The following is a 19,767-nucleotide window of genomic DNA, read 5'->3' as shown; positions in this document are numbered from 1 at the left end:
ATTCGTTTTTAAATCTAATAATGCGTTTGTCAGTCTGCGAGCGTGCTTGTGTTTCATGTGGTACATGACACAGGAGCCGTTTTATGTTTAGCCATGTGATTAAGCCTAGGCTTACTGAAACGGTCACATGGGTATCAACTGCTTTAAAAAAAACACACACACACACACACACACAAAAGGCTGATAAAATGTTTTATGTCATAAAATCTAGTTCTAATCCCTCTGTCATCCCAAAGATTCACCAAAACAGGAGGACAAGAACCGAAGCAGATACTGTAGTGTGAGGAGTAAACCTTAGGTGAGCTGAAACATATCAGTGAAAGTGTAGTTTGACCTTTATTTGCTAGAAGTCTTCAAATAACAGAAATGACAAGAGTATTTAAGTCATCCTAGAAACTAATAAAAACCCAAGAACTTTTAACTTAAACTAAAACAATAAAACAAAAACATCTACAGTGTATATAGTTCAGTAGACAGAACTAAGAGTTTTTTATTATCCTGAAAGTTTCGTCGATGATCAGGCATTTTATGCAGACACTGGGACCAGTAAAGACTTCTCTAAATAATGTCCCTGCAGTTGTAAACCCTCTCTATCCACAACGAATGACTCAGTTAGATAAGATCTAACTCAAGAGGTATCTGCCCCACTTTCTATTATTAGTACAGTGACCAGAGGTACACATGAGTGTACACGTGGTCTCTGTGGATGTATGCACAGCTGCAAAGACGTAACACACAGACCAGCCTGCAGAGCCGACTCTACTTCTGCTATGCATCATCAGCACAAAGGAGATGTTTAAAGAACAACTGCGTAAAAGGCACCAATCAATTCAAGTAGCAAAAAAACAAGTGCTGGCTTTCTTTCTGAGAAAAGGGGGCGCCTAAAGGTCAGACACTTCACAGACAAACACACATGCATGCACACACACGATTACACTAAAACACACAGGCACACACCGCCTCTACTGTGCTTTCTTCCCTTACTATGCTGCTGTCTGTTTTAGCTGCAGTGTCAGAAAGGTCAGATTAGAGACCTCAAACTTTAGCTTTGTGGATATAAACAATTAAGCTTTGAGTTTTTAGTGAAACGAGACAAAATAAGTTATTGTATTTGTAGCTTTGGAAAGGTTGGACAAAATGACTTTAGATCAAAGATCCCTGAGAATATACTTTGCTTATTTCTTATTATTAATAGAAAGAATTAAGTCTTTCTGTATGTTTGTTAATGTATGAAAGAAGCCTAGTCAAGGATTTACTTAGCTTATTCCTTTGTTCTTTCCTATGTCTGTAATGTTTTTCTGCTCATGTACAGCACTTTGAATGTCTTGTTACTGAAAAGTGCTATATAAATAAACTTGCCTTGCCTAAAAAACAACCTAAACAAAACCAAGACCTCTCCTGTGCTTCACTGCTAGGGAAGCGTCCCCACCTGCAGCATGAGCTCGCAGTCATCCCTGCCGACGAAGATCATTTCCCGGGGGAGTCGATGACGAGTTCCCCCGCTGCTCACCAGGAACCAGGAGGTCACGCTCATCTCTGCTCCCTGCTGCTGCCTCTTCTACACACCTCCTGGGACAAAGGCAAACAGAATCGGTAGGTTAATAAAGAGAAATCAGAAAATGTGCTTGCGAATCTACTTGCTTTGTGTGCAGCGGGGCTTAAGAGAGCAAAATAGAGATGAGCAATATAACTTTATTTACTGGATATAAAGAAGAAGAAAAAAAAACACCTCATTCCACAATAATAACGTTAAACTTAAGCTGCAGGATGTCCAAAAACTAATAGCATGGCTGGCATTGTTACATTTTCAGTGTCATTTCTAACGTAGAATGAATAAACACTATGTTTATGTCTTAAAAAATTTATGGCAATTAGTCTAGGGTCGGCATGAGATTGATGAAAAATCCCAGTTTCTCAGTATTTACACAAAACGTTTAAACAGAAATGTAGGACATGCTCACATTGCTTTTATTTAAAAGGAAAAAGAAACAATTATTCTTACAGCGGGTAAAATACATTGCATTGTAACGTTCTTTTAGCCAGCTGACTGCCGGTGTGCAGAAACAGGTGAGGGAAGGGGGTAGCGATGCCTAAACAGCCAAAAACTATCATGTCAAAACTTTGTCTAGCGTCCCATTTATAAGGACTTCAAACCATATAAAAATGTATAACGGAGACTTTTAGCAGCTGATGTGCTTCATAAGTATTTAATAAACCATGGTATATACTGTGTGTTTACAAGCACAGTTTTGACTTTTCCTTCATAAAAATATGTAATGATTTTAGTACAAACCTCTGGTCCAGGGGACAGACCGCAGCTGATAGACCACTGGCAGCACAACGAAGCTAGGCCATCCTGAAAGAGATGAAAAAGAAAAGAAAATTAAAAAGAATTTACACTTAGAGGCATGAAAAGCAACAACATAGAAAACAGTAAATACTTGTATAGTGGTATCATGAATAATACTTTCTCCTGATTGACTTTCTCAGCTGGTTGCTGGAAGCAGGTTACGGTGGGAGGTCTAGCATTAAAACTACGGTGCCTTCGAAGGAGCTTGAGGCCAGCCAGTGAGGTAGATCTTTTCTTCCTCGCTGCCCGCTCTGATGAATGCCAGATGTTCGAGGAGGAAGTGATGTAGGAATGTTAGCAGGCCTACCCATCAGCCCGTTTGTTTTCCCTCCTCTTAAAAACGAGCTGGAAAGGAGGTCACAGCCAGCGCCTGTGACTTTCTATCTGCCCAGCTCTGAAACAACTGAATTAAACCGATTTCACTTGAGTGAAAGTTATGTTTACGGTTTACAGACTGAGTTGAAGTGTGGTTTGGTGTAACTGTTGCAGCCTGACTAATCGGGCATAACTTACAGCAGCACTGGCACCCTGTCACAGCTGACTTTTCCATACCGTCATGAGATAGCAGGACAAGCATTGTCAGAGCAAAAGGAGGAGGGTGTCAGAAAACTTTCTCCGTTTGATTCCACCTTTATGGAACTTTGTAAGCGGTTTAGACAAAAAAAAAAAAAAGATTTTTAAAATTAGCATTTCAAAGTCTGGTCCTTTCTAGTGACACTAAAATAACAGGAGCTTTCTTTCATGAGTATAAGGTGCCAAGAAAAAGCCCATCAGAGGGAGAATTAAAGATTATTGGGCTAAGCTCTTGCTCCCTTGACCTCTTAAGTACTTAGTATACCCACTCAATAATCCCCTGAGTAAAATTTTAATCAGCTACACACCTCACTTCCTTACATGACAAGGCAAAAAAAAAAAAAAAACAGAAAAAAAACACAACTGCATCAACATCTGTCTCTAATGTAAAATAGATCAGCTTTTCAGCCCAGCTAGAGCTCAGATTATCCTGCATATTTATGCACCACGTGAAAAATCTAATGATAACACTTCAGGAATTTTATGGGAAATTTGAAGCCACTGGAGAAAAAAACATTTGATTTTTCTGACATTACATAAGTTAACACCTAGAGATGCCCTGCTAAAGCTTTGAATATATTATGTTTATCATCTGATTTACTTAAAGATGAAATAGTTAGTGTTGACCAGCAAATAGCAAAACTGCCGCTGCTTTGAAACAACGCGAGGCAGATAACGGGAAAAGGAGAGGCTCTGCTGGAACAACTCATTAGGCTCAACAGCAGTGGCATTGCACCACAGCTATGTGTGGTTTTCCTCCCGGCTGTAAGCAAAGCATCAGAGAGCTCGCCGGCAAAGTAACTGCAGCACGCTCACATGGAGGATGCAAAGTTAACAAGACTGTGGTGGAGGAGTGCCAATATGATGAATACCAGCCTTTTTGGTGCCATTCAAACAACCTCTGAAAGATGTGGCAGAATGTTCCTTCAATCGCACCGAAGGAAACGCAGCTCCGGGGAAATCTACTTCAAAAATGCCTCTTACTATTCTCACAGTGGAGCTCATTTTAAAACAGCAAAAACTCAGAAACATTAATGCAAAAAAGAAAAAAAGAAAATATTAGCCCAAATTATATATTCTTCCCCAACCAACATTTTAGTTTAATTACAGAATTGTTTAAAATTGCTCAAACTTAACTGGTTCCCAGTAAAGGGCTGAGAAACGATGCTTTGCTTTCAATCTACAATTATTGTTTAAACAGTTAAGAACTAGATGTTGGCCTCAAATCAGCAATTTAAGATACTGGCAAATAAAATATACAATATGCACCACAATTATTGGCAACACACATAAAGATGCTTTTCAAGCCTTAAAATAAATTCATCTTTATTGCATCAGCATAATCTTACACTCAAATTTGTATAAAACCTCACCTTAGCTGTATGGTTGTGGGACCACCAAATTATTCAAAAGTTCATTTATTTCAGCGACTCAGTTCATTAAGGGAAACACATTATATAGATTAACACAGATGGATTATTTTAACGCCTTTATTTCTGTTAGTTATGTTTTTTTTTCTACATTCACCTAATGAAAACAGCATTTAAGATTTAAGATTATAAGAATATTGCATCAGACCAATAAAAAAGCTAAATTGGTCATACAGAAATGAGGGTTTAATGAAAAGTATGTTTAACATAGGTTTAAATGTTTTTGTTGTTGTTATTTTCAAACTGTATTCTAATCTGACTAACAAGCCTCATATTCTGATTTATTGAATGTGACTGTAAACGGTGAATGACCCAATTATGCTAAACAAAGATGAAACATGCATCTGCTTATATAGATAGCATGTTCTTTTGTATTTCCCATTTTGAAGAAAAGCCATAAGAAATGGGCCTCTGTGTCAAAGCTCACTTACTATAAATTATAATGTCTGACCAGTGTTTAAGTTTCATTTTAGGGGTTCTAGCAATTGTGTGACAGGTGATTCTGTAAAAACTTATGTTTTAATGCGAGACTAAACAGTTTTCTTCAAACTGAAATTGAAAATGTTTCTGTCCGAGATTATGCACCTGAAATGAAATCTTATTTGCACAGCTTTTATTTAGAGCACCAAAACATATGAAGTGCTCTATATCTGCAAAAAAAAAAAAGAAAAAAAAAAAAAAAAAAAAGAAACATGAATTTAAGAGTCATCCTTATTGCTTTGGCTGTTTCAGCAACTTTCTTGCTGGGGCTAATAAAGACAAACAGTGAGCTCATGTTGTTGGCAGGAATTCCCCAGCCCCCAGAACTGCACTAATACTATCGCCCCACACAGTCAAACGCTCACTGACGAGGAATGAAAGAGCAGGATTATTCCAAGATGACTGAAATCTTTGTGCTGGGGAGATAGCAGCGGAGAGACAGGAAGAATGTAAAACACTCCTAGTTGAGGACACTCGTCTTTTCATCCACTGCCTGTGAGCAGAAACTGGTCCTAACTACAGCTAAAGCTTTATTCTTTTTAAATGCGTCAGCCAGAGTAAAGTTACTCTTTCTTTACTAAACTGGATGTCCAGTGGAAATATGATTTAAAATCTAATAAATAATGAGAAACTTACTATACTTTAGTAAGAGGGTAAGGAAAGATATAAAAGCAGGGGATATTATAAAGCAGAGAAGAAGAATCCTTGACCAATACTGACTAATCACTCCTCCAGCTGTTAATGTGAACTTATATAAACAGCTTTCTGTTTTTCTTTTTTTTTTTTACTTTTCAAAATCTCTTTCCTCCATCCCGAAGAAGCCAATCACAAGTGTTAACTGAAAAACAGGAAGTGGGGTCCATATTTACGGTCACCAACTGTAATGTGCCTATAGCCGCAACACGGGCTGCTGCTTTCCACGTAGCATCTGGCGGGAGATGGTATCCCGCCCCAGCATGATGCAACAGCTGGGTAACGGACACAAGCGCTCATCTGCTGCTTCCTATTAACTGTCCAGATGCCGCCGCCGCGCTGCTGCTGCTGCTGCAGCGACTCCCGCCACATCACTAGACCGTGACAGACTGAGAAACAGATGTGTAGCCAAACAGAGAGAGGAAGACGGTGGAGGGGAGTTAACCAAGGAGAGGGAGACGGACGACTCATTCTCCCGTCACACTGATTCCCACAAGGTCTTATGATGACAGCAGTATGTTAGGGTGGAGTGGGGTTGGCTGTCTGCGTGGAAAAAAATCTCATTGTTACTACATTTGACCCACTTTATGGATTCTACATTTGAAATGGACTTTTGTAGTGATAAATACCTCAGAAGACATTATGCCTCTGACAGTTGCTGGATCTTCTGACGTGAGAAATGTTTGGGCCAAAGCAAAGTTTCTGCACCCTAACATCATGACATTATTGGAGCTCCTTGAAAGGCAATTCTCCTAATAAACGGGCGAATAGTCGACACTGCTGCTTGGCAACTACAGACAGCTAAAATGCAGCAACCTGGCTTTTCCTTAGAGCTACTTTATGTCTTCCATTTCAAAACTCTTTACTTTTGTCAGCCTTTTGCAGCAGTTTTTACAACTTTCTTGACATCTCAGTACAAAACAATGTACCTCGCAAAATAACACAATGTTGAACCTGGCATTCTAGTGGACACGTTAAACGTCTATTTCACTCTTTTCTTTAGTATCTGCACAATAAGCTAGTCAGCTCTGTTCCAATAGCTCTAAGCTACTTGCCAATTCTGTATTGGATTCTCCTGAACTAAGTATAGATTACTGAACTTACAGATCATGATCATGATCCCCAAAAACGGGGGTTGTCTACTCCTGTGAGAACCAGTGTAAAACTTTGATATAAGAGGCTCCAAAAGGCCAAAACAGCTGTATAATTGACCTTTTTTATTTGTGAATGACTGCAATAAAGACATACTCTGATAAAAATTATTCAGATATCGTGATTTTCTTTTAGATCAGTGTTGTCCAAACTTTTAGCATGGGGTAGGGTTGTCAAAAGTATCAATACCCAGGCTGCATCTGGATACAATACCTATTTGATGGTATAGATACTAAAGCTTCCGCCGCAAGTGCCTTGTTTGGAAATATTTAGCACACGAGGCAAACGAAGTAGGGAAACCCAAAGATCTCATACATTTGCCATTAGCTGTGGCTAGCATCCTTTATTTGTGGTTTTGTTTCGCGTGTTGTGTTACCTCAGACAACCAAACAGTTGTCATTGTTGCTAATTTTGGTTTTGCAGTTTGCATGACCTCAGAAAACCCGTTTCTTTTTGCGTTACCTCAGACTAGTGTTGTTTGCATATTTTTGCTATTGTTAGTTTTAGATTTCTGGATTATTTGCACATTAAAAGATTAATACCTCAGACAACTTTAAAATATTTTCAAATTGTGTTAGATTTGGGAAATGTATGGGTATTTATCCCTTATTTGACTAGCCACTGTGATTCCGTTTAGAAAGCATGTTCCATGTTGAGATTGAAAAAGATGCGTTTTCCATCTTGATACATAGTAAAACAAATGCAAAAAACATGGCTAGTAAAAAAGAATAAAAAAAATAAAAAGCTTTACAATGTTATATTATTTAATACTTTTAACTGTAAAAGCAGAATTGCTTCCATAACCTTACTGCTATTAGTTATACTTATCCAGACATTTAAAAAGCTGAAATCAAATTCAGCAATTCATATCTTCTCCAAAAGGACTATAAAACAAACAAACTAATTTGTGTTCCTGTTGTTTGTATATTACAGGTTTTAGGCTCAACACAAAAACAAAGTGATTAGAAATCATTACCATCTAAGTATTAGTAGAATGTCCCTTACTTTATCTGAGTAATAAACTCGAAAGCAAAAAGTACTAAAGCAGACATGATCTAAAAATAGTGGAAGTTCCTAGTTATGGTGCAGTTCATTAATTGGGAAATAATGGCTGTTTTTTGAGTGTTTAACCTAGCCCTTTGTAGGGAAATTGGCAGATTTCAGCCAAATTATTGGTGAATCACTGCTGAACAGTAAAAAACAGCTCCCAGCAGTCTGCCCTTTCCCCCAATCTTACTGATGTCTGGCCAGACAACATTACCAGAATGAAATCAATAAATAATAGACAAGGGTCCCTGAATCGTCTGTTACTGTGACCTTAGAGATGGTGCAAGAAAATTACAAACCCTGAGGGTTACAAAGTACAATCAAGAGAACAGATTTACAGTGAGAGAGTGGACTCTGGGCAGAGACAGACAGAGGCTTCTCCTGTCCCCCTGCAGGCTCTTCTACAGATTTACAGACATGAAAGAGTACAGCACCTATTGTTCCTCTTTGAATGAGACAAAGAAAAACTAGCCAGAGCCTTTCTATGATCTGCACCAGGTACTTACCAGGCTACATTTATTTTCCATTCAATGTACTATAGTTGCTGGGATTGATGCTTCAATGTCTTTTGAAGTTTTCATCTAATTCATTTTTTACATTTCTGGTATAAAAACAACATTTCTAAGAGCTAACAGAAAATACAAACTTATACTAGTTGTGACTATGAAGTAATAGCTAAAGTCTACAACTGTACCACCTCAGAAAAGTCAGATATCAATGTGTTAAACACATTAGAGTATGTGCCAAACAACTTTTGGTGGAGGCAAAGTGATGGTGAGGGACAATTCTTGTTATTTGAAGAAATCACAATTCAGACAGATATCAATCGGAGATTTTACAGACATTGTAAATATTATCCAAGATGTCAATGTTGACCTCTCCAGAGCGGACCATTATCAGGCAATACCTCTAGGATTTGGAGTGGGGACAATGAAACGGCCTGCGGGATCAGCCAGGACACGCTGAGCACAGCTGTCCCACAGCAGTGTCTGACCAAGCTGGTGACCAGCATGAGGAAGACGCTCCAGGGAGCAACGCAAGGCAAGGTACGTTTATTTACATAGCACTTTTCAGTAGGTTTTGGGCACGGCTCTTTGACACAGTACTGTCTTTTAAATTAATATATTGTTAAACTGTTAATATGTCTTGTTTCTTCAAACTTCAACCTTTCAATCTAATCCAATTCACAAAACCAAGTGAGTCAATAACATAATAATGAGTTTGGCACTAGCACTGAGGATTTGGCAAGAGTTTCCTGGGCACCAAGCACAAAATGTAATCCTGCTGCTCAAACCACAGATGCCTTTTTACTGCAAACGTGGCTCCGTTTAAATGAAAAATAAGCAGGCTCTCCATCACTATAAGGCTCATTGCCAGGCTGCATTGTTACCAAAAAGAAATATTCAACCAAACACAAAATTCTTTATGTTTCATGCGACTTATAGACTGAAAATTGCTGGGATTTCCTGATCAGGGCGAACCAAGGAGCTGGTGCCACCACAGCGACACCTGTGAAGATCCAAGGAAGTGACGTTGAGGTAGAGGACTCTAAGTACCTGGGTGTTCACCTGAACAGTAAACCGGACCAAAGTCACAACACTGATGCTCTTTACAGGAAGGGTCAGAACAGTCTCCACCTGCTGAGGAGGTTGAGGTCTTTTGGAGTGCAGGGGATGCTCTTAAATATATTTAGTTATTTTTTGACTCTGCATTGGCATCAGCCATGATGCAGTTTGTTGGAGCAGCAGCTTACCTGCAACCGAGGGTAAGAGGTTAGATAAACTCCTCATGAAGGCCAGCTCTGTCCTGTGATGCTCAATCGTGAATGCACGAAGAAACCTTATCGCGGATCCTGCCACCCATCAGCTGGTAGACTTCAGAACTATCGCCGCAATAAGCTGTTTACATTCCTGCTAATTGCCGTGTTTTCAATGTTATTGTAGTCCGCTGATGTGTTTTTTTATGTACAATTATACACGCACGTGTTGCAAACTTCTGGGTCACCTTACTCAGTTGCACATTTCATTTAATCTGAGTATGTCACTTTTTAATATCTACAGTATTTTTACTCTCTTGCAGACCTTTTCCCCTTACTTGCTGCTGATACATCTGAACTCCCCAACAATGTCCCAATAAAGTATTATTCTATATCTATATCTGGCGAGTCTATCATTTCCTCCTCAAGTCATCAGATTGCATTTTTAAATACCTAACCATTTACAGTCCATAAAGAGGACATGTTTCCTTTGAACTTATCGTCACACAGAGAGCACTTTGTAACTGAAGGCAGCTAAGAGTGTATTTCCTGGAAAAGGATCCCATCCAGCTTCCAGATACAGCTTTTTCCACAGAAGGATTAACCAAAAGCAGACTTATTTTGAAGTTTACACATAAAATCAGTGGCAGGGAAAACTGCCCATTTCCTCCTCAACAAGTTTAACGTCTGAAAACATAACAACAAATGACATGAAGGGTGTCAGAAGAGGAACCAACAAGCCGCTTCCCCGGTTGAAGTAGGTCATGTTGCAAGTGCTATGATTTTCTAAATCTGGATTTAAGAGGAGGCCAAATGTCTGCACTAAAACAAACGCTGAGAAATAAAACCGAAGGCACCGCTCATTGGTCCTACATTAGCTTTACTACAGAATGCATCCTAATTTCTGTTGCCACACCACCACTGTGCACCGACATTCATCTCCAGTGACTGGACTGAACCACTACGGAGCGAGCTAATGAGTCAATACGCTGTCAGGATAACGGCAGTACTTGCTTACACAGGGGTATGCATGATGTTATGCGTGTTAACGTGGCTAGTAAATCCAGCGTGTGAGTTACAAAAAAATAAAAAAATAATCCAGTGCAGCAGAACAGAGCATATGGTGCAGAAAGGCGGCCGCGCGCGTCACATGAACAGTTAGCGAGAGGAAAAACAAGCAAACGCCTCCATTTAGCCAGCATCAATCCTGCCCGCTCCATTGTTATTACCCAACACAATCCAGCAACCCCCTTCCTTCCCTCCCGTGGCTTTAAGACACAAACCCACCACATGCTCTGCGAGCCATGTGTTCACCCTGCCCTGCAGACCCGCGCACAGAAGTGTGCAGCTCACGGATCCGGGGCTCTGTACAGGGACGTTATCCTAAATGCAAAAACACACCGAGGCCAAATGAAAACAAAAATAACGCTGCTTGTCTTCTAAAAGTCTAACCCAACCGTCTGAACGAGTGCTCGTGACGATAATGAGATCATAAAAATGATATTATTAATAATCCATGAGAACAGTGAGGCACATGCCCTGCGGCACAGTCTCTTTCTCTGCGGGAGATTCGTTCTCCAAAGAGTGTGTGCTTAACGTTTCTCAGAAAAATACACTGGAGGATATCATTTCTCTCCTAAAGCCGCACATTAGGGCTAAAACAACACCTTCAAGTTCTTATACTGATAAACGATACCCAGTTACTGGCAACCCTTGTTAAAATGTGCAAAACCCCCCAGAAAAAAACAAATGTACCATTTATTGCAGTGTCCTAAAAGAACCCAGCTTTAAATTTGAGTCCATTTATTTAGCAAGGGTGACAACCTATCAGGAGGAGGGAAGAGAAGAAGCAAGCTAACTCGGACAAGTCACGTCTGCTAGCATTTAACTAAAACAGTAGAAGTGAGGCGAAAGTTTACTGAAGATGTGTTGCTTTGGGCAAAATCAGAAATTCCTTTAGATAAAAAAAAAAGGTTCATTTTATGTAAAACACTGCAAACATGGGGGCTGCCAGATAGGGTTGTCACAATATTTAAATTTCAAACTCGATACAGAGGCTGAGGAAAAACAAATTCCATTACCACAGCGACATTTTTTTAAGACACGGGGTTATTTCTGTTTAAGAGCAAAACATTGTATGAACTACAATATGACAAACTGAACCTGAACTTTCTTGAATAGTTAGCTTTGCGTTCGTCTCGTCGTTACAGAGGGTGGCAAGTGTTGGTCCAGCTGTTCTGGACGGGTCAGCAGAGTTCAGACTTCCAGCTGCAGATCTTTGTTGAGATGAGCGGCTGCAGGGAGGCTGAGAGGCTGATGTTGCAGCGCCGCGGTCGCAAGAAGTGCCACAATTTGGCCAAAGGTGAACGGCTCAGTTTATCTCGATTTTTACAAATGTCACACAAATTCATTGCATACATTTGTGAAACCTGGAAACTGGTAAATGTGGAAATTTTTGGTGACTGACTTGTTGAATTGGTTGAAATTGCTCCATAATTACACACTTTTTGGGTTAATTATCAATATGGTTATAACTTAAAAAGTGGAATTTGGGAAAATAATAAAATGGTTTCATAGGGCTCTGATTAATCCATTATTACCAGAACACTCAATGTAGACATACAGTATTTCACTATTAGACGTGAAGTTATTCTCTCTCTCTTTTAAACACTTCACATGGAGCTCCTACATTAATAACTAAATCTATTAAATATTAATTGATAGTCTGAATGCACAACGTGAACGTTATCTGAAGTTTATGTCACTTAACTGTAGCTTTGACTCTGATCTAAAATGTAATTTATACCTACTATGAATAGGATCGTGCCAGCCCATTAGATATACATTTGCTGCGCTCTTGTAGCGCTCCTGCTGAGCTGATAATGACTGACCCGCAGCGCTTTAACAGAAACATCCGTCTTTGACAGCCTCAGCCAAAAGTTGATTATGGCTCCAGCATTTTTACCACCCAGAGCCACAGCCTTAGCTGGTACCAGATAAAAATAGTGAACTGGCTCATTCTGAAATCCACACTGCCACTTAGGAGGAAGGAGGGGGGGACAGAAACGTTAGCATAACAGGACAATCAGGGGCCGGCAGAGAGGAAGATGGGAATAAAAGCTGCAGAAATTAAGATCGATATCTGCTGTGGAAATCAGAGCGCATAATAAAGGGAACTCAGAGGGGAGTGGAGACTGTTCCACCCCGAAACAGCTGTCAAAGTTGATCTGCCTTTTTTCTTTCCATCTAGAACAAAATTAAATCTCGGAAAAGAAAACTGTGACACACCCCTGATTTTCCATAACAAGGGAGAGGCTGGTGATCATGGATATAAAGCGCTTTAAACACATGCAGGAGCATCACCAAGCTACCTGACTCCCATAACCTCATTCATGTTTACGTTACAAGAATTAGATTTACTGATACCTTTAGACAGGGACTTTCTCCTACAACGTGTCCAAAAACGCCTTGAAACAAACGGGATAGAGTCAGACACCCAGTTCCAGGCCGAGTTGTTTTCAGTCCCAAGTAATGCTTCCCTTGCCACTGAAGTGAAGTGAATTCACTTCCTAAACTTCCTACAGCACACAATGGCCATGGGCAGGCCGGACGACAGTCCCCACAGACATCCCAGCTAAACTCCAGAGCAGCCAATGAAGCTCAAGCAGATGCCCTGTGCATGAAAACCCAACTCTTTGGGCAACAGATCGAAACAAATTAGGACGGTGAAAAGACTGTTAGCGCAGCGGACAGCCAACGTAAAAGCAGCGGCTGTCAACCAGTTTGTTCCACGTTAATAGTCAGCGCATCATCATGAGGTTTCTAGTTTTCAGAGATAACAAGCGACTCGTGTAAGGAGAGAAAATAAAAAGTATTAGTTCTGTGCGTTAGCTGGGATTGGGTGTAGCATGTGGAGAAGTGGGGCCGAGCTGCTGCTTCCTCTTTGAGGCTGCAGCTACAGTCCTGTGACACTGACACAGTTTTTCTTTGAAATGCAAAGGCCTTTAGAGCAAACCGGCCGGCCAGTGGCCACATATACACAGAGGGTTCTCAGGAACCGGAACCAGGCAGAGCCAAAAGAGAATATGGGAAGGAGAGAGCAGCTAAAGCAGCCCGCACGGCAGTATTCAAATTTAGGACACACGTAAACTAGAAGGAAATGGCTGGAGTTAACTTTTAAAATTATATTTAACCTGTTTATCAATTTCACCAAGTTCCCTACAACTGTGAGCATGACTGTGATGGTTTCCCTCAGAGATAGAAAGTTTGCTTTACAGCCTCTTAGGGGGCGACGATGCGCTGGTTTGTACATTGTCTACTCAGAAGAGAAGAAGAACAAAAGGGCCTAAAAATAATTAACAAATCCATTTCCCAACAAGAAACCAACTTAGTTTTGTGTCCTTGCAGTTCCATCCATCGTCTCCGGCTTATCCGCGATCAGGTCTCAGACAGCTCCAAGAGAGGAACCCAGCCACATCCTCCAGCTCATACCAGGGGATCCCCAGGCGTTCCCGGGCCAGACGGGATACACAGTCCCTCCCGCTGACTCCCTCATCTGACTCCTTTTGATGTGGAGAAGCAGCGGCTCTACTTTGAGCGTCCCCCGGATAACAGAGCTCCTCGCCTCATCTCTAACGCAGAGCCTGGTCGTCTTCTGAAGGGAGCTCATTTTAGCCGCGTGTAACCAGGATCTCTGTATTTTGGTCATGATACTTAGTCCGTGACCAAAAGGTCAAGGTCGAAACGTAAACAGACCACGGAATCAGGGGCTTAACTTTTCCACAACTCTTTCTTTACCAACACAGGCCGGAGCAGCACCCGCATTACTGCAGATGCAGCCCTAATTCGTTTCTTCGTCTTTTCTTCAATGCAACCATCACTTGTGAACGAGACACCAAGATACATAAACTCTGTTTGAGGTAGAAACTGGCTCCCAACCCAAAGGGGCGGTCCACCTCCTTCCAGTCAAGAACATTGGCCTCCGTCTTAGGCTCTGTCTGAATACCCTTAATAATACCTCCTAGCTCCTGTTCCTTGACCTTCCCTTGTGCTGATACGTCATGTCACGCAAAGGATTGTGGGATACCTTAAGGGTTCTTAGCACCGGTAAGGAACATTCCTTGGCAAAACTAGCTGTGGGAGGGAGCATACAGGCTACTTTACCTGCCACCTTCCTTACTGACTGCACTATTCGGACAGCACCTATCATGGCGCCCGCTGACACACTTCCGCTTTGGCTAAAGAGTCCTTACTCTCTATAAGGGTATTTAGACTGAGTGTTAGAGGAGCTGAAGATCCTGGAGCATAAAGTAGCCAAAAATGAAAAACAGCAAATCCATGAGGTTTGTTTTTCTCCTTCTACCCATTGTCTTCTTTATATGCTGTGTGTCTGGCACCACAATTTAAATGAGAGTGTTACTCAGTCAGTATATATGAATATGGGTCCACTTGGACATCCTAGAGTTCCTAGCTGATCCCAGTGGGTTGGTAGAGATGTCTATGTGCTGCTCCGAGCAGATAGACTGGGGGGTATGACTTAGTTGTCTCTATAAGCTCCATTAGTCAGTTCATGAGAGTGATTCGGGTCGCATTCTCTGCCCGTGCGCATTGCTGTGACGTGCTGCGTTCTCTAGTTCACCTGGCTACTTTGCTGAGTCTCCGCCGTAATCGATGCATCAGCAATAGAACACGGGCTAACGTCAATATTTCTAGCTTTCTTACCTCAGAAGACATCATCCCTCTAAACAAAAGACCTGTGCAGCGGTAGAAGCTTTTCCTCTTCTCCCATGTACAACACAGGAGTCATTTCAACTTATCACCAGAGGGGGCAGATTTGTGCAAAAACTCCAGAGCCTACGCTATGCTCCTTTAAGTTAATTAACATTTTTAGATAGCTATTTTTTTTTTCCATGTATGGACCATAGAGTAATGCTTTGCTGCCTCTCGCCCAACATGTGGTGCGTAGTGCTGGTCTGCACTAGCCTGGGTGCCATTCCGAACTTAGTCCCGCCCACAACGTTTTAGCTCGGGAAGTTCGGTCTGGCATTGCTCAATAGTAGCGCGAGTATGCTCGCCCAATATCTGGCGGGCCAATCAAATTGTCAGGGCGGGTTTTATACGATGATGGACAAATGATCAACAGTAACATAATCAACCACGTCACCAAAGCGTGCTTGGGTTGAATTCGTTTACAACAACGATGGCTGCCGCTGGAGAGTTGAGGTGTGTAGATTCTGCTATTAGGTCTGTTCTAGAAGATATCGACAGGTTCGTGTGTTGAAGGACTCCTTGGATCCTTTTTGCAACACCGGCAAAAATCGTTAACGCTCATCTTCTTATGCTAGGCTAACAGTTGAGTTTTGTTGACAACAACTATGCGTTGCTTAACATATGTCACACACTCTGTTTCTCTTATTGGTTGTAGGTCTATCCAATTGAGTGCAGAGGAATTTTTTTTCCTGGTTCGTTCGAAACACGCCCCATAATCACAGCTCAATGGAGCAGTATCAGACTCAAATTCTGACTAGAATTGAGTATGACCATGTCAGGCTAGGTCTGCACTGGTAGAAAAAAGGCTTTTAAATTTTTGTCTTGCTGATTAAAAATAAATAAATAAATAAATCGTCTGTTTAAATATAAGTTGTGACAAATACAAACAGCCCTCGTGTTGAAACTACAACCAAACAATAAATGGTACGTCTACACAGCAGCCAACTGCCTGCTGGCTACCCGTTCACACAGCCCCAATTGGCTATTATCAGCTTGTTACTGTAAAGCAAATCATGGCAGTATACTATTCTGCACAAGCGTTTAAAAAAATGGCAATTAACTTTTGTGCATTTTTATTGTATATTTTTGTCAATGTGTAAAAATGAAATTAATGAATATATATTTGTTGTCCGCATTTAATCGATGCCCCTGAGGAGCAGTGGGCTGCCACTGTGTGACCCTAAGGTTAACTCCAATACCGTAATAATTAGGGCTACACAGTTATCCGCAAATTTATGACATATTTGGGTGAACCTAGATGCTTAATGCAACATAAAATACTTTTAAGAAAGTGATGGTAAGGTGGTAAAGACATAAGTGAACATACACACAGTTTGAAAATGCCAAATCAGCAAACATCAGCAAGAAAAACCCTGACCTTTTCAGTAAAACGGAAAAGGTGACTTCAGATTTTAGAGCTTAATTATTTGTTTAATTATTGCAAGTCCCACCGTTATTGTGCCAATCACCGATGTGATTACTAACATATGCAGCCCAAGTGACAACGTGCTGTATTGTTTTAACAGCTGTTTAAAAATGGTCGCTTTTGTTCTCTAGGTAATAACTTCTTTTGCTTGAATTCTCGTTTAATGCCCAGAAAGTGTGATATTTTTATCACGCTGGAGAACCTGATAGTGGGCCAAGCTTCATCAGCACCGTCAATGGCTCCAAACCAAAACATCTGACCAGCTGCAGCAGAAGGGGCAGGAGACTGGCCAAATTCTCTAATACCAATAAAGCTCTTTCACGACAGCTTTCAACATATTTGCCATGCAACAGCTCTTGTTTAAACAAAATTCATAACATGGGGAAAGAAACTAGTAAAAAAAATAAAAAATAAAAAAATCATAGCAGGAATTTTTTGTGACAATTATTTATTAGGACAGCATTACGGTCAAATAACCAAATAAATCTGCATATTTATTATTTCCCAAAGTTTTTTTGTTTGTTTGTTTTTTTCCGGGATGTGATGATGGCTGAGGGTGGAAAAAAATCAACACAAAGAGAGGGGACGTATGTGGGCCATCTACATCTGCCCCACGAAAACAAAGCCTCCACATTGGCAGCGAGGCTGGGGGGCTGGGTCCAACACCGGGACCCATTCTGCAGTTTCTACAGCATATTGAACGAACCACAATGACACGACCTCCCCCCTCATCCACCTTGAAAGTATACAGACTCGATCAGAGCTGCCTGGTCCCAAGGAGATCAACGTGAACGACCTTCAGTGATGTGCGTCCTGCCTCGGCTTCCCTGCGACCGCCTGCTGCTGAGGGATGCAACTCGGAGGAAAACAGTGGGGCAGGACGATGATGCTGACCGGGATGAAAGAAGCCAGGGGAAATAAATGTGTTCAGGATTTTAATTTTTTATTCCTTTCTTCTTCTGTTTGTTTGTGTTTTTTTTTTTTTTCCAGAGGTAGCAGCAGAGGGAGGGAGACGGGCTCGCTTAACAAAGGTGGAGCAGGCAGCCATCCCGTCAGTTAGCCGACAGGGAGTCAGACCAGCGTGTTTAGCAGGACATTTCTCAGGCTTCCTAATTATATTCGAGCGCCCGTTTCCATAAAGCTTTTTAAAGTAAGCAACTTTACAGCGTGTCAGCTCCGGGAATTTTAAACTGACACCGAAAATCCCCTGAAATTTAGAAGATGTGCAGAAGAGAAGCCGAAAATTGACTCTCTTTTTTTTCTCCTCCCTTTCTCTCTCTCTCTCCCTCTCCCTGTTGTAAACTCTACGCGAGCAATGGTCAACTTTTCAGCTAAAATCCATTTTAAGGATGTTCATTGCACCGTTTTCTGAGTAAAAGTCGCGTCTGCGCTCCACTTACCCTTTTCTTTTCGCTGTACGCCGCTGCTGAGGGTGTGTGTGTGTAGAACCCAGCCCTGAGAGCGCTGGCCTTCTCTTCCTCCGTTGCTCAGCAGCAATAAGCTACTCCCCTGGAAATAACGGCGGGCGCGTGAAGGCGGCGGAGAGACGCCATACTGTTTCCGGTTGACACTTTCAAAATAAGACTGAAGGGAACTTGGAATGCAGGGATTCTCTGAGGTAAGAGTTGAAGTAACTGGCCTGGTCAGTCAGTGTGCGACCCGTTCAGTTAAATAAAAAACTGTAACCAACCCCAAAGGTAAATTATATGTTGCTGTAACTCATATTATGCAGGTTTCTGATGGCTGCAGGATCCTGTAGTGGTATTATTCTGTAGGATAATAATAATAATAATAATAATAATAATAATAATAATAATAATAATAATAATAATAATAATAATAATAATAATAATAATAATAATAATAATACATAAAGTTTATATGGTGTTTTTTTGGATACACTACGACATTTACAAAACAAATTTAAAAATACAGAATTATACAGAAAAGCACACTATGGAAAAGCAAGTTTAAATGGATGGGTTTTGAAATGTGATTTAAAGTTCTGTAATGAGTCTCAGTTCCTGATGGTTTGGGGGACTGAGTTCCAAAGGGTGGGGGCAGCAGCACCAAAGGCTCGGTCCCCCCAAGGTCCGCTGTTTGGTGCGGGTGGTGGGTGTGAGGAGGTTGCTGTCTGCAGTGCGGAGGGAGCGGGAGGGGCGGTGGGGTTTCAGGAGGTCAGTCAGATATGGAAGGGCCATATTATGAAGGGACTGGTTGGTGAGGAGAAGAAGCTTGTACTGGATACGGGATTGGACAGGGAGCGTCATCAGCATAACAGTGAATATTTAGTCCGTGATGGCGAATTATCTGTCCAAGAGGTAACATGTAAATAAGGAAGAGGAGGGGGCCCAACACCGAACTTTGGGGAGCACGATTGACGAGGGAGGTATGGGACATAACGTTGTTAATGGAAACAAAATGGTAACGGTCGGAGAGGTAAGAGGTGAACTAAAGGATGCGCAGGGTTGCCTGTTATGTTCTTCATTTTAGAGGCGGTTCTTGCATTAACAGAGCCTATTTTTCACACTTCTCTCTGTGTTCTTTGCCTTTTAGAATCAGACATGGTTTATTCTTTAATGAGCTTATGCTCATATTTTAATGTCAGAAGGAACACCTCATACATGTCATGCCATTTCTAGCTTCTTTCCTTCCTCCTCCACATTCCCAATATCCTCATAAGACTTTCAACCTGACAGTCCCTCTGATGGTCACATTGGCTATAGCATTACCTATCAACACACAATCTGATGATCCCAGTGTCTTTTCACAAATAGAACAATGATTCTATAAAGCTCAAGCTGTGTTTAAAAGAATCTGTGTATTGTTTGTATTAATATTGTTTGGGTTTAACTGGTATAGCTATTTTATAGATGATGTAGAGATAGTTAAATGCAGTCCAGACTCCCTAAGAAATATTAAAATAACCATTAGTTTTAGCACTACATTGGAGGATGTGATACCAATTTCAGATTTGTTTTCTTAGCTGCCATTTTCACCACTTATGCAGTGCACAAAAAGATGGGGGCACCCAATCTTCATCAAATTACCAATGCAAATAAGCAACAGGTAAATCGATGAGGATGCAGCT

At 41.1% G+C, this 19,767-nt stretch overlaps 1 protein-coding gene across 7 annotated transcripts in view; it reads right to left on the bottom strand.

Moving 5' to 3' along the window:
- Positions 1–18,190, bottom strand: part of cep170aa (centrosomal protein 170Aa) — a 67,650-nt gene extending 49,460 nt beyond the window's left edge. For 4 of the 7 annotated variants that reach the window (XM_036125856.1, XM_036125859.1, XM_036125857.1 and 1 more), the window contains exons 1-3: positions 18,077–18,190; positions 2,294–2,356; positions 1,430–1,569 (exon numbers count right to left, since the gene is read on the bottom strand). In XM_036125856.1, coding sequence (XP_035981749.1) covers positions 1,430–1,534 — 105 coding nt within the window. In that variant the 5' untranslated portion in view covers positions 1,535–1,569; positions 2,294–2,356; positions 18,077–18,190. The remainder of the gene's footprint in view (positions 1–1,429; positions 1,570–2,293; positions 2,357–18,076) is intronic. The other 3 variants (XM_036125861.1, XM_036125860.1, XM_036125863.1) reach the window with 1 other exon arrangement.
- Between the last annotated feature and the right edge of the window lie 1,577 nt (positions 18,191–19,767).

The sequence above is a fragment of the Fundulus heteroclitus genome, chromosome 22 (genome assembly GCF_011125445.2).
Source record: "Fundulus heteroclitus isolate FHET01 chromosome 22, MU-UCD_Fhet_4.1, whole genome shotgun sequence".
Classification (NCBI taxonomy): Eukaryota; Metazoa; Chordata; class Actinopteri; order Cyprinodontiformes; family Fundulidae; genus Fundulus; species Fundulus heteroclitus.
Note: the sequence above shows the minus strand (reverse complement) of the source record. Positions and strands in the feature narration are given on the sequence as shown.